The sequence below is a fragment of the Poecile atricapillus genome, chromosome 2, assembly GCF_030490865.1.
Source record: "Poecile atricapillus isolate bPoeAtr1 chromosome 2, bPoeAtr1.hap1, whole genome shotgun sequence".
NCBI lineage: Eukaryota > Metazoa > Chordata > Aves > Passeriformes > Paridae > Poecile > Poecile atricapillus.
The window spans coordinates 19,340,627-19,367,678 of NC_081250.1; the positions used below are offsets into that span (position 1 = coordinate 19,340,627).

Below are 27,052 nucleotides of genomic sequence, written 5' to 3' on the forward strand. Positions count from 1 at the left end.
AGATGGCTCACATCTAAGTGTACTAGAATATATTTTCATATTATAACATTGTTTGAAAGAAGACAATCTTCCTAAACAGCCATTATGCATAATTTTTACACAGGCTGACTGCACCTGAGTTTCTCAAAGCAGAAATTCAATATAACCAACGTGCTGTTCTTAAGGGCTTTGAACTCACAAGCAGTTGTAAGGCCCCAGCACAAGGTAAACGTGAAAAAATCACGCACTACTTCCCAGAACAATATCCTATAATGAGTTCTGAAAATTCCAGATTTTATATATACAGTTGCAATATAGACTGGTGAGCTTGTATATTTGAAAATTAAAAGTACAGCCTATAACACAAAAATGACAGCTTTCTGGTGTGCTGGTTTTGTATTTATGTTCTTTTTGAAGGTCTGCTAAACTAACTGAAATAAGACCTGGATAAAATCACTGTCTGTTTGCAATCATTCCAGAGAGGTATCAGGGTTACATACAAAGGACTAACAGGTTACCCACGCCAATGATCACTCTGAGTCTTCATGTAATAGAAGAAAAGGGACTTGTAGACAGTCACAAACTCAGTCTTTGCAGGTCTGCTATGTTGTCAGTCCTGTATGGATTAGGGGACACCTTGTTGCTTGAGGAAGCAGCTTTTCTGCCCTCTCTTACCTCATTAGCTCTCAGGGACAAGTAGGCAGTGTCTCACTTTCAGGCAATAATATTTCCATTTAGCTCCAAATCAGCACCGTTGCCAACCACTTCTTGCAATTTATTTGAAGCTTTGCTATGACTTCACCCCTCCAGATAACAAAATTCTCTTTTATTATGAAATTAACCTATAATTGAACTAGTTTTATGTGTTACCTACAAAGTCATTCTGGCTAGTTAAAAGACAGCTACGCGCAGGTGCCAAAATTTACCCCAATAAATGCCTTAGCCGTGTCCTTCAGACCCACTGGACAGAAAGAGATTTCAAGACCAAGTTAATTGCGTGCTGGGTAGGGAGTATCTCTTACCATCTGCAAGGGGTTTATGCTCACAGGATGGTCAGTCTCCTAAAAGCCCAATCAGAGAGATTGTAAAATGTCTGTGAAGTGAGCTCCTGCCAATGCTGAAGGCTGTAATTTGTTTCCACAGAAATCTTTAACATTCCGTAAAAAAAAAAAAAAAAGAAAAAAAAAGAAAAAAAAAAAAAGGGCAAGTGAATACCTGACTATTAAAATAAAATGCTGGGTGTCGACACTTTATTTGAAGTGCACCTCATCAGTACTGGTACAGACTAGTATGCTATAATCCTGTTAATGCTGAACTTTTCCTAACAGGCTCCTTACAGGGCTTACAAGAAATAAGGAGCTTCTGCCTTTCCAAAGACTCAGTAAGAACCAGATTCAGGGCAGAGGCACTTATACTTCACCCAGTGCATGAAATTTTTGAAAAACATTACTTTTAAGAGAATTAAGTGTGTTATATATATTAAAAAATCTAATCATGCATATTTCAGCATAACATATAACACAGCATAACATTCTATTAAATCCCACTGCCTGACAGACAAATTTGATCTTTTTCTTCAGAAAGATGACTGTGTCAGCCACAGGTGTTGAGTTTCCATATGAGGCTATCTATCTAATATAAGAAATTTAAGAGGTATTTGCATAGCCACCTTCTAACATCTTTATATATACTTGCAGATAGGTGGCTGGAAATGTGGGCATTCAAGTTTATCTGTCTGACCAGGCTAGAAAAACATGCAGGTGTAGATTCTTTTGAAAGCATGACTTAAACATGCCACACTTAGGTCTTCAAAATGCACTTTACTCTCCCCGTTTTGAATTGTGAGCTGGCTTCCCTTATCAAAATTGCTTAGAAAAACTAAACCCAACAGGATAAACAGGAAAATGAATGCTCTTCCCTCATGCTTTCCCCCTAACCTCTACACACATTCCTGTTTCAACCCAGGACAGGCATTGCATTTCACTCAGGTGGAATTTGTTCATCTTATGCTGTCTATTTAGCTCTTTAACAAGAAAGTACTAGTGCAGAATTACAAAGAGCTTATGAGCCCATGTATACCTCAGTACAGACCTTACCATGACAGGAACTAGTGAAATAACTTGATGCAGTAACTGATAATTATTTAAGCACTATGTGCAGGTGTTTTGCTATAAAGAAATGTTACATCAGGTCTAGAAGGGAAGGGAGGAAAGGGAAAGGACTTTTGTATTCTTTTGAAGTAACATTCCTGGTCCTGAATTTCAGAAAATATGTGTATATTCTTCTCCTAGTCGTGAAAATGTTTTATATTTCTACAAGTCTAGGTTTCTCAAACAAAACTTTTAAACTAAACGGTAAAACTTTTAATATATTTTTTAATAATGGACTATAGTTTTTTTTTCCTTTTGGTTTAATTTACAGTATAGTTCAGATTGGTTTTTTGTTTGTTTTCATGGCATGTACTTGTGCTATCTTTGAACACAGGCCAAAGGTACAGTCCCAGCAGAAACACCTGAAGAGAACACTACTTGAGGTAAGAACATGTTCCTCATTGCTGAGAGATATAACATGGGGGTCAGAAGGCCATTTGAAAGAATCCTGTCAAGGGATTAAGTGATCGATTGGTAAATTATAGATCTGCAAGATTCTGCTGTGACAAAATAATTCTATGTAGTTTTATCACAGTGGTATTAAACTAAATAATGGAATATAAGTACTCTACGAAACAGAACTGCAAGAGTTGACTAAAGGTACTCGATAGGGAGAGTACTCTGGAGAGGGAGCAGTGACAGGAGAGCACCAGTGATTTTTTAACATGTCTGAAGGGTCAGGAGTTCATAGCAAACCATTCTAAATATGTGTCTGGCAGATGCATAATCTCTCTGTATCTTTTCCATTACATAATCACTTTCTCTCATACACCATTCCTCAGCTCTAACCTGCAATATAGTGAAATGTGAAAATACTGGAGAAGTCATTCTGAGTTTTTAAAATATGTGCTCACACAAATAAAAACCTTTGTCAGTGAAGGATTTCTAGGGAATTTGGATTAGCCATATATCCAGAAATAACTGCTAAACAAGGCCATATGTATTCATACAGCCATACTTTCACTTCTAAGTCTTGCTGATAGAGAAAACACAAATGGTGAGAGGTTCACTTGATTATGCAGAAGTCAATTTGAAGTAAACAATTTATGAAACATATCCAACAAGCTGCAAGCAATTTGTGGAAAATGTAAGGCATAGAGAAGGGAGGGGCACGGCTGCTATGTTGTACAACCACTGACTTTGCTTGACAGGGACCTTGTTTAACATTGCTGGCTGAATAAAACCTGTCAACCTGCTATATCTGATTGCTGTCACCACAAAAGGTAAAGGAATCAGAATGTCAAAGCAGCTGCTCTTTAACAGCTTGATATTGCTAAATTTATCAGTTATAACTAATTAATTCTTGAGGTACTGACACTGGGACCAAACACCAATGCCTGTAATCCAAACACCTCCACGACTGCTCCACTGAATATAACACACATGTAGATCTAGATAAAAATTCAGATTCCTTTATTTTATTAATTTTATCATTCTCTTAAAAATTAATAAAAAAATCCTTTTAAACCTGGGAGCTGCACTTCAGGACGTATAATCTATTATCAAGCAAACCAGTGAAGTAGGCTCTGAATATATCTTATGAATGTACTAAGAGTTGTTCTTCTCCAATGCCCTGTGCCTACCAAACATGATTTACTTTTAAACTCTCTGTGTCCTTCCTGATTCCAATGCCTGTTGCCAGCTAAGGAGCTCCTAGTACAGGATCTAGGTGTGAAAAACTTGCTTTATTCCCTAATCCCACTGTGTACCAAACTGCCTCACTCTGAGACCTGTCTGTGGTCAGCTATGAGAATATTTTAAATTTTGGTCAACTTGTACCAGTCCTGGGAATATTGACATGCTACCAAAGATGAACAGCACACTCCTGAATCAGAAATCTAGTGCAAGGAGCCCAGCTGCCTGGATAAACCCTTTTGTACCAGCAGACAAACACTCAAGGCTGGAGCACCTGGCTCTGTGGGTTTAGTTACACTAGTGTAAAGAAGAATAAATACTATGATTTTAGAGTGATAACTTTGGGGCCCATTTTGCACAGAGGTAAATGATAACACTGACAGTAAGGCATCAGGAAATCAGACTTTGTGATTTCCCAAGTGGTGCTGCACCTTTGTAAAATAGATACCAGAGCATAAATGGCCAGTGGTTTTCATTCTTCAGGAAGGTAATCCTAAGGTATTTTCAGGGGCTTCACTGCTGTAAACAAAGTGGTGAGACATCTTGAGCAAACATTTACAACATGCAGAGTTGTCACTTAATTATATGCTTGAGTTACACTACATATTGAGTGACACTAATTGCACTGAAACTGGAATATTACTAACACATAGCTCAGCTACAATTTCATTTCTGTACACAGTGTTGTTGAATAATTTCAGTGTGATTAAAGTTTAAGTTGTCAAGGCATGGATTTCCTAAAAGAGCTGCACCTAATACAGTAGAGGCCAAAATCACTGAGAAGTATGTCTCATGGTGGAGACAAACCTACTACCCATTATCTCTTAGTGCAAGACTGGTAATTCACTGTGTAGATCCCCTGAATCTGGCACTCTTTCATTTTGCCAGTGTATTTCATGGATTTGTGGAAAGCAAACACAATATGGGAAGGCTCTCTGGTGGGGTTTTTTATTGCTAAAATACAAAAGTGTGTTGCAGGAAGCGCTTTTTCATTTCTTCTTCTTGCACAACAAAAAGATAATTGAAAGACAATAGGGAAGAACACTGAAACAAAGGAGAGAAACACAGTAACCCTGAAGGAGAGGAAAAATGGAGGGGAAGAAAGATGGTCATGAAGTTAAAGAGGAATCTTGGGAGTCTGCAGAAGGGAGAGAAAAGGACACCACAGGCAAGTGAAGGAAGGATAAAGAACAGAATAACAAGGATGGCAGAGAAATAAACAAGAAATAAAAGGGAACTGGCTAGGGAAGGTGGGCAAGGAACGAAGGTCCTGAAGCAGTGAAAGTGTTTAAAAAAGACTTGCTGGAGGAATATGTAAAGCTCTCAGCTTTGTCATCACCAATCATGTTTCTAGCTGGAAGACATCCATGAAACTTTCTCACTGTTTTTCAGTGAGAGAACTTTCTCACTCATTTTTCAAAGGAAAAATAATTAGTTTGCAAGTGTTCAACCTGTCTGAAGAAGAAGAAATCAGGATGGTCGCTCTAACTTACACATCAGCAGAGCTCCAGAGCCTGGAACTTCATTTGAATTACCTGGAAAGACCTGAAACTTTTCCTCTGAAATTAATTAAAGGACATAGTTTGCCATTTTGCTGTCATGCAAATCTCAGAATTATCAGGTTAACCTTGGTGTCAATCAGGAATTTACTTCCCTTAACACATTACCATTCATTCCAAAACACCTCTAGGGTATATGCAGGCATATCTATATCTAGATATAAAATATAAAATACTGGCTAATCTGAAATATATTATTATGCAATATTATTATAAGTGGAAAATAAAGACAGGGTTTATAAGCAAGAAGTAGTAGCAGATCAAGGAAATATATATTAACAAAAAAAACCCAACAAAACAGGCATAAAGCTACCTGCCAATAATCTCCCATTTCCATGCTCTAACTCCTAAAAGATAAGGAGGTGAACAAGTGTTTGTGTCTATGCTTTCAGGGGCAGATAAAAGGGGTATTACTGCAAAGTCTTTATATGAAGAAGTATATTAATAAAAATAGGTATGATATTCTCAAGTTCCTTCATTTAAAAAAGTTCAGAAAATCATTCCTTTTAGCTTTTGGCTCTTCAAGAGGGTACTTTTCAGCACTCATTAAAATGCACTTTTGATATGAAATGGCTGATCAAAAAGCATGTTTTGCTCTCCTCAGAATGAAATAGGTTTGCCTGGCTTTTGAACTCACCTTTCAGAAGTATTAGAAAAGTTATTAATAATCTTTTGGACAATACAGCTGAAAAAAATCTGATAGCTCTAAATGTTCTGAAATTACTCTAATAAACTAGATCTGTTATATTGCAATTTTAGAATACTGAGCATACAAAAGGCACCAAAGATGTTCAGCATTTTTAAAAATTGAGGGGATATATTTGTTCAAACAGGCTTGTGTTGCACTTAATGTCTCTTTCCTTTTCAAATGCACAATATATTCAAAAACAACTGACAGAGCTCAAACATGAAGCAGAAGAGTTTGTTGTAGTTTTTTTGTATTATTTGAAGGGGATGTTTTCAGCTTTTTTTTTTGTTTTTTAATAACTAGCCATGAACATAAAGGGAGACTGGATTCTTTTGATGGAGAAATCTTTGAAAAAGTAGGTAAGTTAGAACTAGTAGTTATACTTCTTTGGGGACCAACAACAATTTATATTCTTCAGTTGTCTTAAGAAGCCAACAAATAAAGTAAAATAACAATTCTATCATATCACTTTTTCTGTAATTGACTAGATCCATAGTTGATTTAATATCTCTATAAAACAAGAATTCAAGAACATCCATATTTTAAGAACATCTGATACTGGTTTTCTATGGGCTGAAAATATTTACCAGTTCTATCAAGGTGTTATTTTATTGCCTGTTCACATCAGTATAAATATATTTCATTGAGCACACAATCAGCTTGAGAAAAGTCTACTGTAAAATGATGGTTCCCTTGATTAATATTAGCTCTAGTGTAAGCTGCAATCTAGCAAAAATAATAATGAATTACCACCAGCCACAGAACTGGTAGTTAGGGGCAAAAGCAACGCATTGTAATCAGCAATTCATGAATAATGCTCTCAAAACTGCTCTAGCAGTGGCACATTTTATACTTCTTACCCACATTATAGTCTCACTTCTTTTAGAAGAAAGTGTCATATTGAAAAAAAACCAAACAGATATGCTAAAAACAGTCAGTGACTCTGCATTCATCCAAACCAATATGATTTAATGGTAGTAAAACAGGGTGCCCGTCTGAAATATTTCTATAAAAAGAAACATTCAGACTTGAATAGAGACTCACATCTACTGCATATTTTCCATACAAAACATGTAAATTTAAGACAAGTCGTTTAGTGTTGTTTGATTATGGAGGCCTGATGTCAAAATATATCATCCTGTTGCATCTCTTGGATAGAATTTCTGTGACTATTCTCATAAACCATTTGTATAAGTCAATCAACCTAATTTCCACCTGAATCCATATTTGCGGCTCTTACAAGCTGAAGATTCAGAAATATTCAGATGATTTGCTTGCAAATATCACTCACATTATTGAAATTTGTTGCCTAGTCTCATTTGTTCTTAAACACTCAAAACCAACCCATGCAAACAAAGGCACAATACAACTACTTATCATACTTCAGAAACAAATTTCTTGTGTCTTAAGTGAAATCTTGGCATGCTAACATCCTTCACACTACTCTGAGCCCACAAGTAACAAATAATATTGAAATTTTCCATATTCCCCATGACAGGACACGTAAGACATAGGATTGATGCTCCCTTGTGTTAAAGGTTGTTTTATATGTGATGAGGAGACAGGATGAGCTGAGAGGCCAATAGCACTTGCTTTTTCAGTGCCAGCCTCCTCTGCTGTCTGTCTTAAAGCTGGGCTGGATCAGGTCAGCCCTTGTGAGCACCACAGATCTGCCAGAGTTCACTTTAGGAGAATTCAGTCCTAGGAGGCTGGCTCAAGCACAGCTCCTTCTCTCTACGCCCTCTACTAAGGCTTCACTGAAAACTGATCTTGGTAATTTTCTCCAAATATGTAAGTAAACTCAGTAGACTTGAAAACTGAACATATTCTCTAATGGCTAAAAAACATCAAAAGGTTCTGTACAGGGTACATTGAAGCATCGAGAAAGTCACACTTGATTTCCTACTATTTGTTTCCAGCAAAGCCACACAAAGTATAACTAAAGCCAGATAAAACTAAATGCCACCTGCAATACTGCTGCCATGACTATGTGAGCTCAATATGTTATTTAATAACTGCATCCCCTCTTCTTTTCTCTCACTAAAATGTGTACATGAATTTGAAGTACAGAATAAAGTATCAAGAGGTTCCAGCCTGGATATTTTTGGGCGCAGACGGATTTTCTGAACAGATTGCTTATTCTTTACTACAGATATGAAAGCATGTTCCAGATAAAGTATCTTACGGAAAACCAAATTGAGCCAGTTGAGAGTTTAATTTGACATTATTTGACTGGCCATTTAGTTTTATTTACTTAATTTATCAGCTCAAAAGAAACAATGACAGGAAAAGATATACTGGGAATCATCAAGCAAATAAAATTACACTTGAATTAACAAGCTGAAATTAACTAAGTGATTTGTTGTGCAGCTAATCATCCTTGATGAAATCAGCTTATACTAATTTCTCAGCCTCCAAACCATTAGCACCACTACGATTCTACATACTGGGAATTTGCTGGATCCTGTGCACGACCACAAATGCATCTGAAAGTCCCACTTTCACTGGGTGATTGGTTGAACTTATCTGTGTCACAGCGACAGGAATCTAAAAGACAAAACAGGAAGATACTATTGAAATATCGAACTAGAAAAAAAGACTAAAAATAAAAAGCACTGCCAAAATGAACATTTAACCAGAGTAACTGTAAAGTCCTAAGTAAATATTTTGTACAACATAGCACAATAGGACCAAGAATTTTTTGAAGATAGAAATTACTGATTTTAATTTGTATTTTATCTCACTTTTCTTTGAATTGTTTTCACAGTAACCCTTAGAGGTAGAACAATTGTCAGTGACAAAGCAGAAAAGGGTAGTAATTTCTGGTAATTTATTTCCCTCAACTGAAGAAAAAGTGGGATGATATGCTAGTACACTCAAGGATGAGGAGGCAACACCTCCTGCCTACTGTTGAACACAAAAACTGTGAAAGTTCAGTTTGGGATGAGCATTTTAAAACTTATGGCTCAATTAATTTGCACTGAAAATTGTGTGAATTGTTATCTGTAAAGAGCTCTGACAGAATGAAAATAATATTTAATGTGTTTTTGAATATCAGGAAAAAAGTGTTGTGGTAAACATGGAAAATTCCAGATGTTCAGTTGCCAATATCTAGAGGAAGAAATAAAAATATGTAGATATTCATAGACCATTCCAGCTTTAGATTACAGACTGGGTAACATGGCTGCATGAAAACAAATGTCAGGTTTGATTCCATTCTTGGGACAGGATTGCAGCTTTGTCTGATACTTGAATAGATACAATAGGACTGAAATTTTTTAAAACATTTGATTTAGTGACATGTAGCATTTCTGCAATATTAATATAGTTAACTAAATTGACTGATCACAAAAAGCAGCCATCACTAAAGGAGCAGCTCAGACTGACATTGTGGCTTTACAGCATTCAAAAGTTCTGTCTAAGACTGAGAAGGAATCATAAATTTACTGCCTAGCAGCTCTCCAGATGGCACTAGCGAGTAAAAATGAAATGCCTCGATAATTAGCAAGGTTAGCCATTGCAAAAAATGCAAACATATAATACAGACATAAAAGAGTGCAAGGTAGAGTTTGGGGACCATTGTCTAGAAAGCAGCAGTTCTGGAAGGAATCTGAATACTGTAGTGGATAAAGAACTCCAGCAGTCTGATGGGACATCTCAGCAAGAAAACTTATGATATTTGGTTACACAAACAGTGAAATATAGCCTAGATGTGGGGTGACCATTTTACTTGCACCTGAAAATTAGATCATTGCTGATATACTACACAGATTTTGAGAAGATATATTTCTTTAAAAGATGCCAAAAAATTAAGAGAAGGGAGATTAAAAGTGTCATAAAAATATTTTGTAAACTTCTCTAGTTCTCAAATGCCATTAACAGAAGTGTTAAAGTGTTCTATCCATTTCACTTCTGGATGAAATACTGAAGAGCTGGTTAGATTACCAAAAACAAGTACCATGACAGGTGGAAATTACTCAGGGGCTAAAGAGCCTTTTATTCTAGCACAGAAGGATATAACCAAAGTTGGAAACTTCAGGCAGGTACCTTAGGAGTAGAATAAACCACAGATTTCTATGAGTGATTATGACTTTCTGCCAGTTGCTGCTTTCAGATATCTTATATTTGGATATCTAATTTTTCAAAGCTGCCCTTCAGTTAACCAGAAATTTCTAGGCTGAAGGCAGATAGAACAGGATCAAGTATAAGAAACTGGGATACAAGGTATTAGTTTAGCTAACCCAATAGCTTGCCCTGGATTTACCTGTGTAAAGCTACAAAAATGATATAGTTGGCCAGTATTTTTCACACAGCAGAAAAATGCTGAAGTAAAAAGCTGGTTATTCATCCAGTGACTGAGGATTCAGTTCTATATGACAATTAATAGCATTATTTCTGGCATTTGAGTTAAGCATCAGTAGTTCTTCTTCCTCTCAAAAGACCTTTTAGTTTTGCTTTTTCCCAATTACACTGGTAAGTAAGTTCTGGTGAGTTAAACATTGTCATAAATTTTCATTCCTTTTATTTAATTTAGTTTTTTTTTGGGAGGGGGTTCTTGCATACATGATCTGGTGTGGTATAAAATAGGCTTGTGGCATATTGTCAAAATGACAGGAAAAAGAGAACTGGCTTGGAAATACTGCTAGAAATACATCAGCTTAAATTTGGCTTATATCAGCTGAGCTCTGATGCAGTTATTGGATAATATGACAGAAAAAAGCCAAAACCCATATTTTCAAATTCTTCAAAATAAAAGACTCACTAAGTTCAGAAATAAGTCTATAAATTTTCTGCAGCATGAAAGTTTACACAAAATAAGGGAATTATTCATAGTCTCAGAATAGTGGAAAGAAAAGCTTATACTAAGAATAAAAGAAACTATCTGAAAGGATTTTGAGGAGGATACTCTAGACAACCTACTGAAAGTTAAGATAGAAAAAGCGCCGATAAAGAAGATGCAATGACTTTGTTTTCAGAGTTAGTGAGGAAAGACAGCAGATGAAGAAAGGACACAAAGCATACTTGGAATTGGCTTTAGCAGGTGTGTGACAAAATATTCTGGCAAAATTGTCATCTTAATGCATAAATTGCTTAAGAAATGCACATGAATGAAATACATGAAAAGGATTACACTCATTTGTATCGTTTGAATGTAAATCAAGAGAAGTTGGACTCTGGTCTTCTCGAATAAGATTCCTTTCTTTTCTTTCTTTTTAGTCTAGTGCCTTTTCACATGTTTATTGTGAATTTTTGAATTACTGAACAATTTCCATCCTTCCCTCAAAAATTATGAAAACAGCAAACTATTTCATTATATAGCCAAGTTGAACAGCAAATATATAGAAAAACTACAGGAGAAATTTTTCTAATTTCCAGTGCTGGGCATTCCACTGAGAGCAAGGAACTTTCAGAATATTTTCTATAATAAATAAGAAAGTAGTAGGGTCCGGTCTAACAGAAACAGCAGCCAAAAGTTTGGATACATGTTTTAGAAACAGAGAATAGAAGCAGGAGCTTCTTTAAGATTAAAAAAAGTAAAAATTAGTATAGTCAGCTCTTTAAACTGAAGGGAAGCCTGCATGAAACAATCATGGAGTCAGAATGCAGTCAAAGTAGAAGGCAATCCACAGCCCAGGAATACTCTTATTCTCCTGAAAAATTACAGTGTCATTATGCCTGTATCTACAAAAACATTTATTAATTTTTAAGGTGTGGAAAAAGAAACTGGTAATGTGTGTACTGAGTGCCATATTGCAGGTGAAATCTTTTGAATGAAATGTCAAGATAAAATGAGCTTTTACCATATGCTGTCTGTCTTATTAGGAAACATCCCCTTTTGACAGAAAGCTTGTAGTAAATATTATAGCAATTTATGGAAAATTACAGCAAAACATAGATAGCAAGCAGAGAGCTACTCTTCTGGATTTCTCACCTGAATGGCAAGATATGTCATAACAGGCTGACATGTTAAATAGTTGAGCAGAGAGCTAGGAACATGCAAGTGATTGCTAATGGTTGGCAAGGATTTTACCACATTCCCTTCATAGAATGACTTTTACCTAGAATAATTCTAAACCATCTACCACAGACAATGTGATCTTTTGTGCTGTACAAGTCACCAGTTTAAGAATAAACTTTCCACACTACCACTGAGGCCATTAATTTTGGATTATATACTTCTATATTTTGGATTATATACTTCAACAGTAAGGAGAAGGGTGTTTAGGATTTATGTTGAATTCTATGTATCATTTGGGTCTGTAATCTAGACAGTGTTTTTCACCAGACTTCGCAAATTTTATTCTTTTCAACTGTGAGGTGATATTGGAATCTTATTCTTCAAAAGAGGATAAAATCACGGCCTCTATCCTTACTCTTAAGAAGGTGGTAAGCAGGATGCAATTACTGCCCCACTTCAAAACTGAATCAAATATAAGAGAGTAGGTTGCAAAATCATAATTAGGAACACAATAATAGTGTTTATATAGGATTTTCATTGCCAGTTTCCTAAGTAGTAATTAATTAGTCTACAGGTTAAACCACATGAAAATCAGAAGTTTTAATTTGTGTAAACGGACCAGCTCAAAAATCAAATGTCCGTATTTTTGTTAACAATAAAAGAGGCAAAGAAATGTCAAGCATGTATAACGCAGGCAGAATACCCATTCACATTGTGGGATTTTTGTTGTTGTTGTTTTGTTTTTCTTTTTGTGGTTCTGTGTTCTTGTGGTTTCTTGGTTATTGTTTGTTTGGGATTTTTTTGTCTTTTTTTTTTTTTTAATTTTTGTATTGTTTTGTTTTCAGGAAACAATAGGAATATTTGAATTCTTGTTACTGAAAAAAGTATTTTCCTTCAGGCCTAGCAGGGGCATTAATTTTATTTAAGTGCTAGCACTCAATAATTTTCATTCAATTCTGTCTTCTTTTTTAGGATAGAAATTCATTCTACTATAAGCCTCTTTTAGAATTATTTTCCAAACTCACATACTGGGTAATTTTGAGCAAATATTTTGACTTTAATAATGGTTTCTGGATGACTAGGTAAATAGAGAGTCATTACTATTTAAATGAACAAAGAAAGCCTTCTCCAATGATATTAAGAAAAATATCCTAAACAATTAACAAGACCTATGGAACCTTTGCCTAATTTGTTCTGTATTAATCATGGACAAAAAAAGAAACCTAATATTACTCTAAAGAACATTAGCTCCAAGCATTAGTGGGAAAATACGATATAGAATAATTATTTCGTATAATAAGAAGTGAAACTCTTGAGAACTGAACTTCGGTGAAATTTAGAACATAAGAATGAGTATTCACTACTAATTCATAAAAAGAATGCCTTTGCCAAAATTCTTCTTCATTCCTATGCTCTGCTTTCTAGTTTGCACTGTAATGTATTTCGTATGTTGTAGAGGTACACCAGTAAAATTTTCATGCCAGCGGATGTTTCCTGACATAACAACCTTTTGCCAGAATACTAAGAGTTGGTGTAAATAAAGTGGTATTTAAATTGGAAGGTGCATGCACTGTAAACAAAGTAAATTGCTAAAGAAATAAATACCATACTTGCTACAGAACCTTGTTATATTTCAAATTGTTTTCACATTTTGAAAACTTGATAGTACAGCTCCTTCTCCTAAACCTTCTGAAAGATATTTGGATGTCTCCATATTTTTCTTTTCTGATGGCTCTGCTCCTTTTCTATTTTTTTTTTTAATTTTGGATAAAAATGATTCATTTCAGGTTGCTTTCTATTGGGAAAAACAACAGAATGCAGAAGATTGAGCAGAGAAACTCCTTTAGTATTCAGCAAACCCCTGCCTGGATCCTATCTTGGTGGTCAACACCAGGTTTATGATGTAGCAAACCTAATTTGGGAGCAGGAAGAATGTGAAAAAGCAACTCCTAAACTGTTTGAATAAATAAGAAATGAAAGGCAAAATTTACCTAAAGTATATTAGACATAAAAGACCCTAGTTGTATCTATGTGATTTAAATATATAATCACAGTTATTTTAAAGGTAGACTTGTCTAGATAAACACCTGGTGTCACTAAAACAGAGCCCTTGTGGGATGCTTGATGAAGCTACCAGCAAACTGCTGTATTTCTTAATGGTGCTTCAGCGTGGAGACTTTTGATGACAATGCCATGAAGACCTCTGAGCTGCCACACATCACTGTCATTTTTGATGAGCCATGACTCTAAAATAAAATGGCACCAAAAAGACAGTAGAAATTCTGTGCAACTTTTAGTCATGCTTGTGAGCACTTACACAAGGAATTGTACTGGAGTTAATGGGACACCTGACAACATGACTCAGCAGCAAGAGAAATGGCTCCAGAAGGAAGGTCTTCCTCAGAAAGCAATGGATTCAGCACTGGAAAGTAAATAAATTCCTAGCCAGGCTTATAAGCACTAGGACCAAGTTTAAAATGGTAAGTGACACGTTTGTTCTTTTCAAACAACCTGTGTCTGATCAGTGATTGGCAATTTTATTTAATTCTCCTCATTTAGGTGAGAAGCTGAGGTAGTGGTAATGGAGAAAAGGCTGCAAATAAGGAGTGTAGTTGTCTGGAAATCTCAGCCTCAAAGCCCATTCCCCAAGTAATCCTGATGGAATATACTAGTTTCTAAAAGTTTCTTCACTTTCTAAAATATTTACAAAAATCTTTTGTCAAAAGATTTACAGATCATTAATACATTACTATTACCACTTAAAAAAAACTTCTTTCCTAAGTTATGTGCAATAGCTTTGAAGTAATGTTTGGTAATTCCATTCAGGACAGGAATAAATCACGAGAGGGGATGAGTTCAAAGATTCAGCAGTAGCAAAAAGCACATTACTCCATTTGCAAATTCCAGCTTTCTGTCTCAAGATTAATGAAAAGAACATTAATAACTCCTACCCACCAAAGCAATGTGGTTTTGGAGGAAGCTTCCAGTAGTGTAATGACAGCAAGCAGCCTGTGCATTGTAGCTCAGAAATTGTTTATCCATGGATTAGATGTCACATTTCCCTGCAATTCTAGGAACCACTTGTGGGAAAGGAGTGGCCCTTTTTACTCCTGTTTTCCTAAATGAATAATGTTTTCTACTACCTGACACTCTGCATCATCATTTTCATTTACAAAATGTACATGAGGTACTTTCAATTTAGAGCAGCAACTTCTAGCACCCATAGTGGATCTGTTCTGCACAGGGCTGGATTGTAACAGGGAGTGTGGTGCATCTCATAACCAGAGATAGAAATCTCCTGAAATTGTCACCATTTTACTGTCAAAGTGCATATATAGTTCTTGACAAATTTACCTTAAAACCAGTATCTGTCCCCACCTCTCTAGGTCTTGAAAGCAGGAAATTTTCTGCAGTCTTTAGAAGTTTTTGCTTTCTTTAAAAAGTTTTCAACAACATGAGACAACCAAAGCTTTTAGTTCACACTCCTTTGATCAAGAGCAATGGAGCTCCATTGTCCTCAGCACAGTAAAGCTTACATGGAGTGGGATTCAAACTGCAAATAAACTGCATTTTCATAGATGAAGACTGTAACCTGTACCTAACATTCAAAAAAAAATCCCAAGCAGACCTTGCATCAGAATGCCTTTTATAAGAAAATGAAAGCCATGTACATGGGCATACCAGAAATTTCTTGTTTCTACAATACTGATCCAGTAAGAACATCTTGCAGCAATCCGTTTCCAAGCTGCAAAGACATCTGTCTTAAGTGAAGGTATGACTGCTGCTAGTAGAAAAACCCAGATCTTGCCTGGCTTTCTAGTGAATGGCAGAGGAGTGTTATTATTTCTGCTTCATTAAAGGTGCATAGCTACAACACAGGCACAAAAAATGAGCCTGAAGGCTCACAAGTGTTTTATAGCAGAGATAATAGAGAAAAGAGATTTCTCCAAGTCTGGACAATTGGTTGTATCACTGATTAGTTTCTGATTAGCATAAGGAGGATAACTGAGAGTTTCACTTTGAGAAGAAAGTCACAGTTTGCCAAACAGATTAAAATAATGAGACAAAACAGAACAAAAAACACAAACCAAGCAAAACCAAAAAGCAAACAAAGAAGAAGAAATTATTTTGTCCCTAGAGATTTAAGCTTGTTTACTTTCTGATTCTTATTTGCATGAAGTAAAGAATCATAGAATACCAGACTGAAAAGGGACCTCAAGGATCACCTGCTCCAACCTTTCTTGGCAAAAGAACTGAAATTCAACTAGGCTGTAGTTTCCAGCAATTCTAGGAAAAAAACTAAAACCACACTCAAAGCAACAACTGGAATTCTGAAACACTTGGAGAATGCACAAGAGCCCATTTAAGACAACATATTGGTGCTATGAAGGCAAACCAAATGGTCTCAATCTAAGCAATTTATCACCAAACAGATGGAAAACTTCAGAGCTAGCAATACAAACCAGTTTCTTCTTTTTTCAAATATATGAACTTTGAAATATGTGAGTTGCCAAAAAGCTACAGCTGCAGGAAAAAGGTGACCTTTTAACATTAACCATTGATTCTAGAGTATTTTGAAATTGGTAAAAATTGGGTAAACTAATTTAAAAAATTAGATCCTATCTTTCGAAACTCAAAGGAAATTTACTAAAAACCCAGGAATTTACTAAACACTTAACACTCACAAACATCCAAATAAAACCCAGTTGAAATCCAGGATAAGTACGTTTGTGTCATGTTGATGTTTTTCAAGTCAATTATATGAACATCACTTTAACAATAATATATCATTTTCATCAAAGAGTGATCTTATAAGCAGTATAATGATCTTATATAACTGATCTTTAAGGTATTTTCCCTCCCCCACCCCAAAAAATGTAGGGAAATTCCTGACATGTATGAAGGAATTTGTCCACTTGAATGACAATTCTCAGACCCAACTTACTTCTTTGTAGCCGAAAATGATACGCCCATCATTGAGAAGGGTGGCCTGAAAAGTGAAACTCCCCAGGTTGTAATTATCCTGCAGATGTACATGGTCCCACTGGACAACTAGTGCTGTGCCTGTGAACCCAGAGTGGGGGTAGAGAGGCAAAAGGGAGGAAAAAAAGTGAGAAATATATTAACTGACTGTAGAAGTACTTCACTGCAGTTACTTGAAACAAGAACAGTGATTTGTCTCTTTTTACCAACTTTCAGCTCCATGCCTTGAAATGCAAGAGATATTACAAACACAAGTTCAAACTGAAATCCTCTTAAATGTAGACACCACAGTGCCACACAAGCACCTCAACTACTGCTAAAGCAAGAGTGGTCAAGTAACTTGCTTGAAATTGCACAAGAAATCAATAACCACTGAAGGTAGGATCCAGTAGTTCGGGTGTGCTGCCATTTCCACTTCTCCGCAGTGGCATTCCTTACACTCTATACATAAATCCCAATGACTTTGAAATGTGAAGTGCTAATAGCATTCCCTGCTTAGTGAAACTTATTATTTCAAGAATTCAGATTTTTCTGTTAACTATGCATTAATTAAATAACAATTTTTTTTTTTTTCCTGCATGGTGCAAGCCCTTGCTGAGGTTCTGCAAATTGAAAAATGATAGGTGTTGGCAATAAATAAATGTAGTTTAAATCAAACTCAATAAGAATTCATAGATGAGGCAAATATTGAGTCTGGTATGCAGAGATTTAGCTGCAAGAGCCTTGTTAATATTCACGGGAGTTCACCGGCTGAAGATGCACTTACCACACTAAAAATATTTCTCAAGCAACTTGCATACCCAGTGAGCATGTTTTACAGATGTTGAGACACTTATTACCAAAACTCTGTTTTCTGAAAATACCATTTTCATCTTACATGCCTTCCTCAAAAACTTCTCTTTTTGGCAGTAATGGGAGTTGTGTGCTTTGATTCAGACTTTAATTTCCTTTCTTCCTAGAATGTTCATGATGGGTCATTACATATTCAGCTCAATACATTTTTGATATATCCTTGAAAGATCTTTTGTTACAGATCTGTGCTGCAACTGTCATGAACACATCTTGACATGAGTTGTCATGAAACTATGAGCATGCAAATTTTGGGTCCACACTGCACCAAGTGCATCACATTGTTGTCCCGTCTTTCTATATAGTAGATACCCATTAATAGTGCACAGAGTGCATTTTTTCCTTTGTGACCACATTCATTAACTAGTTTTGGAATATTTATTTGATTGCATTAAATTTTATTTTAAATGCAAATTAGTTTCTAAAGTTATTAGAGAAAATAGCCAGAATTAGCCAGAATTTCTTCTAGTCAGTCACTGAGTGCTTCAGATCTATCTGCACCTCAGAACCCCAAGATAAAATGGAAATCAGCTGCCACCCAAACAGTCACCTCATTCCAGAGGCTTTTATGTAATTTGTGTGTACCTAAGTTCCTTGCAGTTAGCTCCATCAGTGAGACTTTGATGGATCCCCACACTCTGTGCCTTCCCACTACAGATGCTGCTTCATGGCACAGCACTTACTCATGGGGACAAGGCACGGATGAGTGAGACATAAGGTGCTGAAGATACAATCTGCTCAGTTTCTTTTAACTTGTGTTAAGATAGAAAATTCTTTGTCCTAAAACCCATGGAGCTCAAAAGATGATGCATTACACATGAAGAGGAATCCAAAATCAAGGAACTGTTCAACCTTGTAATGAAAGCCATGTGATACAGCCTGGTACATCTGGTATGAAGACTGGAAGTCAGGACTATAATGAGAATTAGCAACATCTTCTCCAGAATCCTTGGATTCTTTAAGTAAAGATGAAAAATCTCTGGCCATAATGTTAAATAATTTACAGTGTGAAAATTGTATCTTCTTCTGTTTCAAAATTCTTCATGGAAGGAGTAGGATTTTCTCATGTAAGCATTTTATTGGATTTTTAACAAACATTGAAATTACTAGATTGTAAGAAAAGTTTATGACTTAATGTAAAAGATACAGAATACATTTTGATAACTGATCTAACAAATAAAAAATACTATCGGAAATACAAAATGTTTTTGAACCTTCTGGCAATTTTTGCTTAAATTCACTATAAATAAACATACATAAAATAGCACAGGTGTATCCAGGACAATTTAGAAGTCATGGATCTCACAATATTAAGTCATGATAATAAACTCTCTAAGTTTTAACTGCCACTGTAGTTGATCACTAAAGGCCTGAGGTAAACACCAGATGCTTTTTAACCATGTAGGCTATGTTGCTAAAATATTGATTACAACCGACTTCAAGAGAAAAATATCCACACATTCAAGGGCTTTGAAACTTCTCACAGAGTTTCAAGTACAATACTGCAGCTTGCCTTTTCCTCTTTCAATCTTTTTTACAAGGAGCTGTTGAGAACTCGTGGTGTAGATGAGTGTATTGGATTCCAATTCTGGGACTCCATGAACACTTAGTCATTGACAGGTTTATTAACCTTATCCCTGCCCTGCTTCTGTGTATTCTTGCCATTGCACTCCACAAATGCTATTTTCATTTTAGGCAGTGGGCAGATGGTATTCACTATATATACTTTGAAGTAACAGGAATTTACACTGTTATATAAGACAGATTTTCCCTTTTAAAACTGATAAAATGCTTTGCTACTTTGAGCTTATGTACTTCAACATCCAGATGATATCTGCTCGATTGAGAAAAGGCATTCATGATTCTTTACTGTGTTCTAAACTAATAATTGCTTATATATGGAAAGTCACATGCTCTATACAGCCTCTAAATTAGAAACAAAAAACAAAACCAAAAAAAACTTTAAAATCCACAATGTTTCCTTAAAAAATAGTTATTTAGGAAAAGAAGAAGAGCCGAGGGATGCAGACACATTTATTTATCAAGGACTGCTACATACCATTATCAAAGTATCTGACTGTTGAATTTCTTGAAACACTGGGGTCAAAATTTGCCATTAAGGGTGCAATATATTGAGTAGCTGTTAGCATTCGATGCACAACTTCTCCAGTATATATGAAACCTACAATAAAAAAAAAAAATTGAGACCATTTCAGTAAATTCTGAAAAGATTTAATAGAATGGCAGGTTGAATTAGGCATTGCCAGAGCATTAAAGGGTCATCTGAGAGAAATTAATCCCACCACAAATTTTATAGTGAATTAAATAAGAGCTAAAATTTCAGAAAAACATCTGCGATGGCTGCCAGAAAAAACCAGATCCAAAATGAATAATGGAACAAATTGCTCAAGAAGGTTTTTTACAGAAACAAAAACATTGAGAACTGAAGGAAGAATAACTCTAGTTAAGGGCAAAATGCAAGTACGTGGCACTATGAAAATAAACCATTTACCACCAGGCATATTCCATAGTGCTTTCTTCCATGCTTTCCAAAAATTTGCAGTTTTGCTTATGCAATTTGTGATGTCTTTTAAAGTTAATCTAACCCTTTTTCATATTTCTAGAGATGCAGAGTAAGGGACTATTTGAAGACGTATCAACTTAAAAAAAAAAAGTCAGATGAAAAGTGGAACAGATAGGATTTCTTCAGGTTTATAAGGCACATAACATTACTACATTCTCTGCTGTGTCAGGTCTCACTAGTCTGGTCTATTCATTCCTGAATTGATGGAACTCCACAGATCAATCGTGGGCTTCTTTCATCTGAAGTGCTCATCCAAAACCTCTTCCTTGTTTGGAAATGGAGTCCTTCCTTTGAAAGAAGACCTGTCATCTATAGGGAATCCAGTAATCCTGCAGTTTTCTTCAAAGAAAAAATCAGTGTATTTTAATGGCAAGAAGCTTCTTCTCTTTTAAACATGAATAGTCTACAAATAAACCTGCGTTGTTTAGGTTTGCCAACTCCACTTCAACTGGCTAATGGAACTAATTATTTTAAGTGCCCCAGATGAAAGCTTGACTTAAAAACTCCCATTGCTCTGGAATGAATCTTTTTGTTACTCCTTGCCTTTAAGTTGATTTGAGCTACAGGCAGATCTTCTAATCTGACGTTTGCATATTACCTCTCCTCCTACAGTGTTTACCAGATGGTGTCTTATGATCCTTTTGCTTTTCTACTTCTATTGATTCAGTGAAGTATATTCCAACAGCAATCATCTCAACAAAAAGAATAATATTAGAGCTGAAAAATTTCTAACATGAAAAATGTTATTAGAAAGACACATTAAAGAAATATAATTATTTACTGGAACGTTATAGTATTATTTTCAACACTTATTATGCTGGTTTATGTTTCCTTTTCCATCTTCAATCATATTGTGAGTCTCCCCCTTCCTCTACAAAACCTTTCACTGCCAAGCCCAAGCGTTTCTTTCCTCTTACATTTAGTATCGTGGCAATACAACATGTGATGAAGAAGCCTATAAATCTAACTCCAAAACACGATCGTGAAATTCCAGAACCAAACATGAACCTGATCAAAACTGCTGTTAACATACAGTATTAAAAACTATTAGTGTGCAGCCTCACTTTCTTAACAATTTCTCCATCCTGACCAGTGTGAGATGAGAGGGTTCATTAACAGACTTTTCCATATGATACAGGAAATCTCTAAGTGCATGAAAAATTAAGCTTCTGGAGTGCTTCAGGCATCCTTCTGCTCCTGTGTTCTCCTGAAATACACAGTTAAATGCTCATGGAACTAGTTCTTGAAGTCATAAGTTACTATAAACAAACAGATAAACAAACAAGGTGGTTCTCTGGGGTAATTCTTCTGCATGGCTGCTTATAGAGAGCCTCTTGTTCTGTGAAGTCAGCTCATGTGGCAGTGATAGGGGACCTCAGAAAAAGTCAGGTGTGGGGAAAATACAACAAAATGCAAACATTTGGCATCTGACAAAGGGGTGAGCTAGGAATTGAGATGTTTTTTCTTCATTTAAAACATATCTATGTATTCAAAAGATACAGTATTTTAATATCTGGGCACTTTCTAACTACTAAATTAATTCTTATGATTAAACTAATTTTTTTTTCTTTTTTTCCTATAGGGGGCAGAAGGGGAGATTGGGGGGCAGATTCCTCCAATTGGATATCTATATACCAATGTTCTTTTTTGGTAATTGATAGGGAGAGAGGAACACCAGCTTAGAAAGGGAATCTGCCCACACATATTTACATGTCATTCATAAATGTGAGCTTTCAGAATATAAAAGTCTGGCTGTTTTTACTCTATTACTTATTTTAGGATAGCCAACTACCTTGTCAAAGTATAGTCCCTGAAAGGCATTTTCACTATTTCCTGCTTATTATTGTTTGCTTCTAAAATGCCATTCCCTTGAAAAATAATCCCTTATGCTTACTTAGACATTTTTAATACATATTATTACACAAAAGTATATTTCATGTTATGTGCTCCTTATTATCCCTGTGGACATGTACACACAAATATTAACACAGTTGTGGGTAGGTCTATAACCTTGAAACCATTCTTCAAAAATATTTTGAAGACAATACCAACAAAACCTTTGGGTCCATATTCATACATTATAATTAGCCTTAACAGTTCAGTACTTGTTCATCCCTTGCACAATCATCCTACACTTACACAGTTTCCCTTTCATGCTTTCATCCCCTTTACAGTATAAATGTCACCCTTATAACTAATAATGAGGCAGATACAATAGGAAAATAAAAGACTTAATTGTGCAGGAACACTTAACTAAGTAAATCAGCCCAAGTAATTAGTAACCACAAAACGTATTTCAAAGTGTTTGCCGGATGCAGCTCTACTCTAGACAGAAATGGAAAGCAGGAGGTGGATGATAGCTGGGAAGCAGGCAGACCTTGCATGAAGATCATTCTAATGAGAACTCCAGTCATGCACTGGAACAACTTGAAAAGGAACACAAAGTCATTTCAAATCAGAGATTCAAAAGATGAAGCCACCATTGACCATGGACATTTTATCATTGCAACTATGACTTAAAAAGTGCAGCAAATGTAAAATTAACTTATTCTGGAATGGAATTCTGCAGAAAATTGGCTTATATTATCTGTGACCTAATTTTCTGACAATGCTTAATGCTCATGGTTGATTCATTTAGTAAAGGACGAATTTTTCAGACCTGCAATTTCCTGAACCACTTAATCTCTCCTTTGTGGGAGGCATTGGTAGAGCTCTTTTCCAAAACTCTCTACAAGCACTATACCTAGAAGCATAATATGCTCCTAAATACTGGAATGAAGACAAATAGTGAAGAGTGCTCAGCATTTTGTAAGTTTAATATGTACATATAAATTTAGCTAAAACTAGGGCTGAATTAATACTAAAACCACTTGTAGATCAAGAAGACTATACTTCTAGTTCTCACAGTGTACAAATTTACACTCACACAAACAGGGAAAAAGTATATCTGTAACCACTTAAGCATGGAAACACAGTCCCACTTGATGCAGGACCCTGACTTGATTTAAAAATTCATTTTATGCCTGAATTTACCCATTTCAAAATATGTTTATCTGTTGCATGCTAATATACCAAGTTTACAAAGAAAATTTAATGTACAAGGTTACAACACTCTGCACATTAGATTTCTGTGATTTCCTTTTTTATATTCTTAGCTATGCACAAACTCAGTATCACTTAGAAAGTTTTTTGACAATGTTTGCCAACTGAATGACAAAATATAGTTTCAAGGCAGCACAGGCAATGAATCCTTTGAAGTGTGCCTAGAGATGGTAGGATATGGAATACACAGACAGCAACAACAGAAAGAGAATGATAGTTGATAATCATCTTCTAAGTTGCCTAATAACTGGCTTGTAAGATAAACCCTTGTCTTTGCAGAGGGTTGACTTTTGCCATCTGCCCCATGTACACCCAGCTGCTCGCTCACAGCCCTTCCTCAACAGGATAAGGGGACTAAATAAAATGAAAAAGATGTGTGTGTCAGGACATAAACAATGAGAACACTTGCCAATTGCTGTCATGGGCAAGAAAGAACTGACTCGGGGAAAGTTAATTCAATTTGCTGCCAGATAAAATAGGTTTGCAGAGTGAGAAAGACAGATTAAAACACCTTCCCTCCACCCCTCCCTTTTTCCCAGGCTTAGTTAGTGTCACTCCTTTATTTCCAACTCCTTTACCTCCTCTTCCCCACTGAGCAGTGCAGGGGGATGGGGAATGTGACTCGTGGGCAGTTCCTAACACTTCATCTGCGTCAGTCCTTTTTCCTCTCATTTTTTCCCTAATGCACCATAGATCTTTCCCATGGTCTGCTGTCCTTTGGGATAAACCTGCTCCATTTTGAGAGCTCCAGGACCACTCCACCTTGTGGGGTCCCCCACAGGCTGCAGCGTGGATATCTGCTTTGGTGTGGCTCTTCCATGGTCTGCAAAGAAATGCCTGCCCATGCCTGGTCTCCTTTACAGATGCTTTGGCACCTGGACAACCTCCTCCCTCTTCTTTTAGTTCCTTGGTGTTCACAGAGTTTTTGTCATGCTTTTTGCCTCACCCCTGACACGAAAGTGCAATTTTTTTACTCTTTCTTAAGTAAGCTCTTTTAGAGGTACCACCAGGGTGGTTCATGGGCTCAGCTGTAGCCTAGAGGATCTGTCTCTGTCTGGTAAGGCCAGCCCCCCACCTCCTTCCACAGAGGCAGTCACCCTACTATGTAAACATTACCACAACCCCTAATACAACCTAAAACTTAGTATTTTGATTGTTTTATGTATGTAATATTTTATTTTGTATATTAACAATTTTACCTAATATGCAGAAATAACATATCTACTTGAATTACTGGAATTTCTTGTTAAGAGTTTTTAAAATGTATTTATTTTTAGTTTAGTGATAGTAGTTGTCCTGGGGTGACTTTATGATACTGGTATCCCCAATCGTCTGGTTTATGTTATATATTAAGTTCTGCACCTTTAAGAATGACTCTGAGAGCAAGAGAGGGGGGTAGAAGAAGCCGCAGTTTGTGTTAAAGAAAACATCACTCCCACACATCCCGCTCCTGGACTGTGTTGTCTGCAGCACGGACAGACAGCGGGACAGAGCTTCTCCCTGGTTTTTAGTTAGTTTTAGCTAGCTGAGGCAGAGTTCCCCGGACTTTTGTTTTTTCCTTTTTTCTGGATCTGTGCAAGCCTGCTCTGGACTGAACACCCAGCCAAACCCCCCAGCTCACGCCTGTGGCCCACCGGGGCCTGGGCCTCGGCACTTTCCAGCGCCGGAGAGACTGATAAGAACCTGAGCGAGCCGAGCTTCACCACATGAAAAGGACTTTTCTTCCTAGATTTGCCACCCCATCGAACAGCAAGAGGTTTTATTACTATTATTTAATATTACTCAATTTCTGTTAAATAAACAGCTTTTTCCACTTCTCTCCAAAGAATTTTTTTTTTCTTTTCCTCTCTTTTCCCGGACCAGAAAGTGAAGAAGGGCATTTCCCTGGGGAAATCCCCATTTGGAGTTTTCCTCCCTAATTTGCCCTAAACTAGGACAGTAGTAGATAGGTGGAAAGTTGCAGCTGAAACAGCACTTAATGTACCAGTCCTCAGGTACCTCAGTAATTGTTAGCTCTTGCCCAGGTCAGGTTACTCCCACTATATAATAATTTTTTTCTTCTAAAAAAGAAAAAATGTTCTGGCAAAAAGAAAATGAATGAGAAAAAGAACAATAATTGTGTCTGCTGGTGCCAAATAGCAGCAGTGAAATAAGTTGATGTGAAATTATACTTTCAAATAGCTGTGTCATTACTATCATTAAGAGCACAAAAATTTACAACTGATTGATCCAGAGTTGTAAGTTTTCTCTTTCTTTGAAAGTCCAGGGGGATGTAGGATTTTTTTGCAATTGTTTTGACTAATACTGCTGAGAATTTTGACTTGCATTTTATTTGCAGGATATTTCTTATTTTACATCTCATTGTTTCTGACATAATACATTTTTATCTTACATTCCTTTCCTTCAACAGTAACAGTAAAAACCTGATGAATCTATTCTTTCTGGAAATAAACTACACAAGAGACATTTACCTCCAATGGAAAGATGGCAAGATATGGGGAAATAAAACATCAGGAGTAGTGTTGCTCATGTATTTATTTGGTGAAGCTGCAAAGTATTGCATAGGCATACAAAGCATAGCCCACAAAACTTTGCACTGTATCTTTTTCAACTATGCTGAAATGTGCTTTCCCCATGCTTTTCCATATATTTCTCCACCAACTATTTCTTTATGAAGCAAATTCAAGAGTATGTTATGCTGTTAAGCCCCTAAAATACATTGGAATACTGAATTCTAGCAACAGATAATGCAATTTACTTTCAGGCTTTGTCCTATATAGCCATATTAATTTTTCTTTGATATTTCAGTGAAGTTAGCTTTAAGTAATGTCATTTATCCCCAGATGGCTAATTTATTGTTATGTCTGTGGAAGACTGTTATCATCACTGTAATTGCATGAAGATTACAGTATAATTAAACAAAAGGATAACAGCAACTCCAGATCCCTCAGACAATCCATGAAAGTTAAATACCTTAATGAGCTTTCAAGATCAGTGTAAAATGAACCAATCTCTCATGCTATTTTATGATTTTTTTTCTAGCCTTCTGGGAAAAATGAATTAGAGAGAGATTATACTTTTTTTTTTGCTTTGCTTTTGCTTGACGAGATTGAATGTCTAACCCATTCCTTCTTCTGGCCTGAAAAGTGGGCTATCTGAAAGCTAAACCCCAGAAGGCATGAGCATAACTATTTTTTTTAATTCCATAACCTTACAAGGCTTTTCTTGTGAGTCTGAGGGTAAAAAGAAAAGCTACCCACAATTCTCCTACTCCTCTCTGTATTGTGTTATCTTATGTAGATATTTAAAGGCCAGAAAATGAGTTTTTCACCATTATTTTTCCTGCTGCTTTGTTAAACTTAAAGCAAGCATTATGTGGAACATTTGGGAACGTGCAATGTATGACATTGAGTAAATGTCAGTAACTTTTCCATCTCGCTGTAGTTTCCCTGGTGTCCACCTTCTTTGCGAAAAGTATGTGATCCAGTGGAATATAATCCATTCTGATTAATATCCTACTCAGCTCAATGAAGGAATTTAGGGGCTAATGTATCATGAAACTCT

At 36.1% G+C, this 27,052-nt stretch overlaps 1 protein-coding gene across 1 annotated transcript in view; it reads right to left on the reverse strand.

The window, feature by feature from the left end:
* Positions 1-27,052, reverse strand: part of PLXDC2 (plexin domain containing 2) — a 253,345-nt gene that overhangs the window by 53,487 nt on the left and 172,806 nt on the right. Inside the window, exons 5-7 of the mRNA XM_058832909.1 lie at positions 19,862-19,984; positions 16,916-17,034; positions 8,459-8,558 (exon numbers count right to left, since the gene is read on the reverse strand). Coding sequence (XP_058688892.1) covers positions 8,459-8,558; positions 16,916-17,034; positions 19,862-19,984 — 342 coding nt within the window. The remainder of the gene's footprint in view (positions 1-8,458; positions 8,559-16,915; positions 17,035-19,861; positions 19,985-27,052) is intronic.